This window comes from Oncorhynchus nerka, linkage group LG24 (assembly GCF_034236695.1).
Source record: "Oncorhynchus nerka isolate Pitt River linkage group LG24, Oner_Uvic_2.0, whole genome shotgun sequence".
In the NCBI taxonomy this organism is placed as follows: Eukaryota; Metazoa; Chordata; class Actinopteri; order Salmoniformes; family Salmonidae; genus Oncorhynchus; species Oncorhynchus nerka.
Genome location: NC_088419.1, coordinates 81,155,614 through 81,163,691, shown reverse-complemented (window position 1 = coordinate 81,163,691; position 8,078 = coordinate 81,155,614). Strand labels below are relative to the sequence as shown.

Genomic DNA, 8,078 nt, shown 5'->3' with positions numbered 1-8,078 from the left:
CACACACACACACACACACACACACACACACACACACACACACACAGGCCCTCGGTGGCTTTCACATTATTATATCTGTGCATAAGGGGTGAGATGGGATGTTGCTCAGATAGTGTTACTTGCCAGTGCCCAGTGATATTACCTGGTCCCCAAATCCAGCTGTATATGATGCATTGCACTGTGTTGACCTGTTTTACTGTGTATTTTCAGGGTGATGAGGGACACCTTGGCCCACCTGGCGGCCCTGGCACCACTGTAAGTGTCTCCAGGTGTTTCATCATGAAGTAACACAGATGAGATGTGATAAAACATGAAAAGCTGATGCATCCTGTAATGTGTGTGTGTGTGTGTGTGTGTGTGTGTGTGTGTGTGTGTGTGTGTGTGTGTGTGTGTGTGTGTGTGTGTGTGTGTGTGTGTGTGTGCGTGTGTTTCTCTACAGGGGAGAGTTGGAAGGAAAGGCTACATAGGGGAACCTGGACCTGAGGGACTGAAGGTAAGTTACTATCATACTTGCATACTGTACGCATGCTGTATTGGACTGTTTAGAAAAACAACTAACACAGTGTCAGTCGATCAGGTCCATTTGCAGATATGGTCAAGTGTGTGTGTAACCATCTCTTTCCCTTGGTGTTGTGTCTAATCATAAGCTAACTGTCCAGAATCATTCCAGAACAGTGAGCAATATAACCAGGGCAGTAGGAATGAAAACTTACATTAAACATACAAAGTATGTGGACACCCCTTCAAATTAGTGGGTTTGGCTATTTCAACCACACCTGTTTCTAACAGGTGTATAAAATCAAGTGCACAGCCATGCAATCTCCATTGACAAACATTGGCAGTAGAATGGGCTTACTGAAGTGCTCAGTGACTTTCGACGTGGCACCGTCATAGGATGCCACCTTTCCAACAAGTCAGTTTGTCAAATTGATGACCTGCCTGAGCTGCGCCGGTCAACTGTAAGTGATGTTATTGTGAAGTGGAAACGTCTAGGAGCAACAACAGCTCCGCCGCGAAGTGGTAAGCCACACAAGCTCACCGAACGGGACCGGCGAGTGCTGATTCGCTTGTCGCGTAGAAATCGCCTGTCCTCGGTTACAACACTCACTACCGTGTTCCAAACTGCCTCTGGAAGCAATGTCAGCATAAGAACTGTTCGTTGGGAGATTGATGAAATGGGTTTCCATGGCCGAGCAGCCGTACACAGGGGAAAGGTAAGGCTGCCTTATCTGTTGTTCTGTTCCTCAGCAAGGCAGTTAACCCACTGTTCTCCGCGCGCCTAAGATCACCATGTGCAATGCCAAGCGTTCGCTACAGTGGTGTAACAGTGGTGTTAAGCTAGCCGCCATTGGACTCTAGAGCAGTGGAAACGTGTTCTCTGGAGTGATGAATCACGCTTCCCCATCTGGCAGTCCGACGGACAAATCTGGGTTTGGTGGATGCCAGGAGAACGCTACCTGCACGAATTCATGGTGTCGATGTAAAGTTTGGTGGAGATGGAATAATGGTATGGGGCTGTTTTTCATGGTTTGGGCTAGGCCCCTTAGTTCCAATGATGCAAAATCAATATAATGACATTCTAGATGATTCTGTGCTTCACACTTTGTTGCAACAGTTTGGGAAGGCCCTTTCCTCTTTCAGCATGACAATGCCCCTGTGCACAAAGCGAGGTCCATACAGAAATGGTTTGTCGAGATCAGTGTGAAAGAACTTGACTGGCCTGCACAGAGCCCTGACCTTAACACCGTCAAACACCTTTGGAATGTATTGGAATGCCGACTCCGAGCCAGGCCTAATCGGCCAACATCAATGGCCGGCCTCACTAATGCTCTTGTGGCTGAATAGATGCAAGTCCCCTCAGCAGTTCCAACATCTAGTGGAACTCCTTCCCAGAAGAGTGGAGGCTGTAATGGCAGCGAAGGGCGGACCAACTCCATATTAATGCCCATTAATGCCCAATGAGCAGGTGTCCACATTCTTTTGGCCATGTAGTGTACTATCTAATCGACATGGCCTGCTTACCACTTTTGAGGTCTTAGTTTAGTTTTTGTTTGTTTAGGTTTTTCTCTTTAAAACAAAGAGCAGAATTCCAGACGTGTTCTTCAGGTTACTTCATTAGAGTTAACTGGTGTGAACCCAGTGCAAGGCCTTGTGCCTTCACTATTACTGCTGCACAATGTGGCAGATGTTCATTAGTATGGATTACACTTGAGTGTTTTCCTCTGAATGCCACGCAAGTCAGAGTCCCGGTGTTTGTGAATGAGTTGGGTACTTGTGTTAGTTCAAGGGGAGGTGGTTGTGTCATAAATGTATTGAGCCTTATTAACAAAGAGAAGGAATTCTCCCTGGACTGTTATAGAGTATAATGGAAACCCGCAGGTGGGAAATAAACAGAAACAGAAGAAACCAAGAGCATTTCCATGTGTGCTTTTTAATCATTTGTTTATTTAAAACCCTGTGTGTTCAAGCTGTTGATCATGTGACTGAGCGACCATCGGCTGGATCTTAACATCTTAACACACAGGAAGAAAATGTACTCATGTTTTGTTTTGATGTTCTGCTTTTCAGGGGGAGACGGGGGACCTTGGCGGCATTGGAAAAAATGGACCGCAAGTGAGTCTGGTGTTTTTAGCTGACTATGCATGAAATCAACGTCAGTGATTAACCACTTCTTAGTTTGTTCATGTGCAGTACAGCGACTGACTGGGATAAGTCATTAAGTCTCTACTTCCTGAGTCTCAAAGCAGAGTACTCATACATAGAATGTTTATAGTGCTTTTCTCAGACCTAAAGATGCAGAGTGGTTGGTTTTCATTAGTCTGAGTGCAGTGATGGAGATGTAAGGGTCTTTGTGTGGTTTAGTATGGGGAGGGAGGACGAAAAGGATAGAGGAGGAGGTGATGGAGGCAAAGAGGGGTAGGGAGGTGGATGAGGGGTAGGAAGGTGGAGGAGGGGTAGGAAGGTGGAGGAGGAGGGATAGGGAGGTGGAGGAGGGGTGTGGAGGAGGGGTAGGTAGGTGGAGGAGGGGTAGGAAGGTGGAGGAGGGGTAGGTAGGTAGAGGAGGAGGGGTAGGGTTGTGGAGGAGGAGAATGGTATAGGGAGGTGGAGGAGGAGGAGGAGGAGGGGTAGAGAGGTGGAGGACGGGTAGGGTGGTGGAGGAGGACGGGTAGGGAGGTGGAGGAGGGGTAGGAAGGTATTTCTCTAGCAATAAACGTGTGTTTTATACAGAAATTGGCAGCATAAGGATCTCCAGTGAATGACGTTCTCTGGAAGTTACCTCATTTTGAGTTTGCGTTCGTTTGTTTGTGCCAGGGACAATTTTTTTTTTTGTGTGTAAATTTTAAAAAACGCCTCTCGAAGGAAACTAACTGCATAACTGGACTCTTGTTGTTGCCCTTAGAAACACACAAGTATTTGATACACTGCCGATTTTGCCGATTTTCCTACTTACAAAGCATGTAGAGGTCTGTAATGTTTATCATAGGTACACTTCAACTGTGAGAGACGGAATCTAAAACAAAAATCCAGAAAATCACATTGTATGATTTTTAAGTAATTAATTTGCATTTTATTGCATAACATAAGTATTTGATCACCTACCAACCAGTAAGAATTCCGTCTCTCACAGACCTGTTAGTTTTTCTTTAAGAAGCCCTCCTGTTCTCCACTATTTATCTGTATTAACTGCACCTGTTTGAACTCGTTACCTGTATAAAAGACACCTGTCCACACACTCAATCAAACAAACTCCAACCTCTCCACAATGGCCAAGACCAGAGAGCTGTGTAAGGACATCAGGGGTAAAATTGCCTGCACAAGGCTGGGATGGGCTACAGGACAATAGGCAAGCAGCTTGGTGAGAAGGCAACAACTGTTGGCGCAATTATTAGAAAATGGAAGAAGTTCAAGATGACGGTCAATCACCCTCGGTCTGGGGCTCCATGCAAGATCTCACCTTGTGGGGCATCAATGATCATGAGGAAGGTGAGGGATCAGCCCAGAACTACACGGCAGGACCTGCTCAATGACCTGAAGAGAGCTGGGACCACAGTCTCAAAGAAAACCATTAGTAACACACTACGCCGTCATGGATTAAAATCCTACAGCACACGCAAGGTCCCCCTGCTCAAGCCAGCGCATGTCCAGGCCTGTCTGAAGTTTGCCAATGACCATCTGGATGGTCATTGGCAAACAAAAATCCAGAGGAGGAATGGGAGAAGGTCATGTGGTCTGATGAGACAAAAATAGAGCTTTTTGGTCTAAACTCCACTTGCCGTGTTTGGAGGAAGAAGTAGGATGAGTACAACCCCAAGAACACCATCCCAACCGTGAAGCATGGAGGTGGAAACATCATTCTTTGGGGATGCTTTTCTGCAAAGGGGACAGGATGACTGCACCGTATTGAGGGGAGGATGGATGGGGCCATGTATCGCAAGATCTTGGCAAACAACCTCCTTCCCTCAGTAAGAGCATTGAAGATGGGTCTTCCAGCATGACAACGACCCGAAACACACAGCCAGGGCAACTAAGGAGTGGCTCCGTAAGAAGCATCTCAAGGTCCTGGAGTGGCCTAGCCAGTCTCCAGACCTGAACCCAATAGAACATCTTTGGAGGAAGCTGAAAGTCTGTATTGCCCAGCGACAGCCCCGAAACCTGAAGGATCTGGAGAAGGTCTGTATGGAGGAGTGGGCCAAAATCTCTGCTGCAGTGTGTGCAAACCTGGTCAAGAACTACAGGAAACGTATGATCTCTGTAATTGCAAACAGAGGTTTCTGTACCAAATATTAAGTTCTGCTTTTCTGATGTATCAGATACTTATGTTATGCAATAAAATGCTAATTGATTACTTAAAAATCATACAATGTGATTTTCTGGATTTTTGTTTTAAATTCCGTCTCTCACAGTTGAAGTGTACCTATGATAAAAAATTACAGACCTCTACATGCTTTGTAAGTAGGAAAACCTGCAAAATCGGCAGTGTATCAAATACTTGTTCTCCCCACTGTACATACCGCACATCTCTACAGTAGAAATAGTCAAGAAAAGAAACACTGACGATCCAGATGAGAATGATCATCTATGTTCATTCATCAATAACAAGTCATGGCTCTACTAGTACTGGAACAACATCAGTGGCCCGACTAGTTTTCTAAAACATCTGTGGAATACTACTACTACTTTGGATTGGTCTAATTAACTGCAAAATTGCAATGTTTCAAAAGTCTGTCTTTGTTGTTTTTTGGTCCATATAGTCTTTTGACACCCAAAACAAAAGCAGCAACATGTTTTCCCATGCAAGAAATCCACACACAACCCTCTCATGCATGTCACATCTCAATGCCTTATGCCTCTCTGTGTTCGTCAGGTCCCTTAATGCTAGTATTTCCATTGTGTGCGGATGGCTTTCACAGCCACTGAATACGACTTCCAAATGGCTCCCTATTTACTACATAGTACACTAATTTTGACCAGAGCCCTATGGGCACTATATAGGGAATGTGGTGCCATTTGGGACACAACCTATGCGTTGCGTAGGAGAGCACACATGAAAGGGATTAACCATTTACCACAGACTGTATCTAGCTAGGACCCCTTTGAAGCCAATGCCATGTAAAAAAAAAAGAAGACCTCAGCTTGGAAACACATGGAGCCTCTAATGAACGTCATTACATCACTTTCCAAATCAATCTAATCTGGAGAGTCTGAGAGAGACTGCCGATGGGCTGGCTAACTGCAGGTTAGCCCTGGTCAGGAGGTTCCTGGCTGAACGTGTTCAATGTGTTCACGAAGGCTTTGTTGTGTCACCTAGAGAGAACTTAATGCACTTAATGCAATGTTGCCAGTAAAGCATTTGAGCCAATCATTTACTGGGAGTTTTTATAATATGATCAGTTGTATTTTTTGGGGCCAAATTAGATTGGCCCGTCAAGTGTTCCATTATAGGGTGACCCACAATTTCAAAAAAATGAAATGCCTCTAAATTGAATCGCTGCTGAGGGCATTAACAGGTCTGCGGTTTGCTCTGAAACACACGATACTCAGGTTCACCTGGCCCGAAGAGAGAGATGGAGAGAGGAAGAGCGAGAGACTAGTAGCACATGACAACAGAGAGAATGTCTTAATTATCTTCTACAGTACTTACTATGGTGATATCAGTCTTACTTCCTGACTGTTCTGCTCTTCTTGTAACCTCCACTCAGTCTGACCCAGGGCTGAGAAAGCAGACTGCTGTATACACACACACACACCTGAGAAAGCATATCACTGCAGATACACACACACCTGAGAAAGCATATCGCTGTATACACACACACACCTGAGAAAGCATATCACTGCAGATACACACACACCTGAGAAAGCATATCGCTGTATACACACACACACCTGAGAAAGCATATCACTGCAGATACACACACACCTGAGAAAGCATATCACTGCAGATACACACACACCTGAGAAAGCATATCACTGCAGATACACACACACCTGAGAAAGCATATCACTGTATACACACACACACCTGAGAAAGCATATCACTGCAGATACACACACACCTGAGAAAGCATATCGCTGTATACACACACACACCTGAGAAAGCATATCGCTGTATACACACACACACATGAGAAAGCATAACGCTGTATACACACACACGCACCTGAGAAAGCAGACTGCTGTATACACACACACACCTGAGAAAGCATATCACTATACACACACACACCTGAGAAAGCATATCACTGTATACACACACACACCTGAGAAAGCAGACTGCTGTATACACACACACACCTGAGAAAGCATATCACTGTATACACACACACACCTGAGAAAGCATATCGCTGTATACACACACACACCTGAGAAAGCATATCACTGTATACACACACACACCTGAGAAAGCATATCGCTGTCTACACACACACACACCTGAGAAAGCAGACTGCTGTATACACACACACACACACCTGAGAAAGCAGATTGCTACAGACACACACACAGCTGAGAAAGCAGATCACTGCAGACACACACACACCTGAGAAAGCAGATCGCTGCAGACACACACACACACACCTGAGAAAGCAGATCACTGCAGACACACACACACCTGAGAAAGCAGATCACTGCAGACACACACACACACCTGAGAAAGCAGATCACTGCAGACACACACACACACCTGAGAAAGCAGATCACTGCCGACACACACACACACCTGAGAAAGCAGATCGCTGCAGACACACACACACACCTGAGGAAGCAGATCGCTGTATACACACACACACCTGAGAAAGCATATCGCTGTATACACACACACACACACACCTGAGAAAGCAGACTGCTGTATACACACACACCTGAGAAAGCATATCGCTGTATACACACACACACACACCTGAGAAAGCAGACTGCTGTATACACACACACACCTGAGAAAGCATATCACTGTATACACACACACACACACACACACCTGAGAAAGCATATCACTGTATACACACACACACACCTGAGAAAGCATATCGCTGTATATACACACACACACGCACCTGAAAAAGCAGACCGCTGTATACACACACACACCTGAGAAAGCATATCGCTGTATACACACACACACACCTGAGAAAGCATATCGTTGTATACACACACACACACACCTGAGAAAGCAGACCGCTGTATACACACACACACACCTGAGAAAGCATATCGCTGTATACACACGCACACACACCTGAGAAAGCAGACTGCTGTATACACACACACCTGAGAAAGAAGACCGCTGTATACACACACACACCTGAGAAAGCATATGGCTGCAGATACACACACACACACCTGAGAAAGCAGATCGCTGCAGACACACACACACACACCTGAGAAAGCAGATCGCTGCAGACACACACACACACCTGAGAAAGCAGATCGCTGCAGACACACACACACACACCTGAGAAAGCAGATCGTTGCAGATACACACACACCTGAGAAAGCATATCGCTGTATACACACACACACACACACCTGAGAAAGCAGACTGCTGTATACACACACACCTGAGAAAGCATATCGCTGTATAC

At 45.5% G+C, this 8,078-nt stretch overlaps 1 protein-coding gene across 1 annotated transcript in view; it reads left to right on the top strand.

Annotated features, from left to right (window-relative positions):
- Window positions 1–8,078, top strand: part of LOC115108771 (collagen alpha-1(XXIV) chain) — a 296,583-nt gene that overhangs the window by 106,408 nt on the left and 182,097 nt on the right. The window contains exons 22-24 of the mRNA XM_065009201.1: window positions 211–255; window positions 440–493; window positions 2,569–2,613. Of these exons, the coding sequence (XP_064865273.1) occupies window positions 211–255; window positions 440–493; window positions 2,569–2,613 (144 nt within the window). The remainder of the gene's footprint in view (window positions 1–210; window positions 256–439; window positions 494–2,568; window positions 2,614–8,078) is intronic.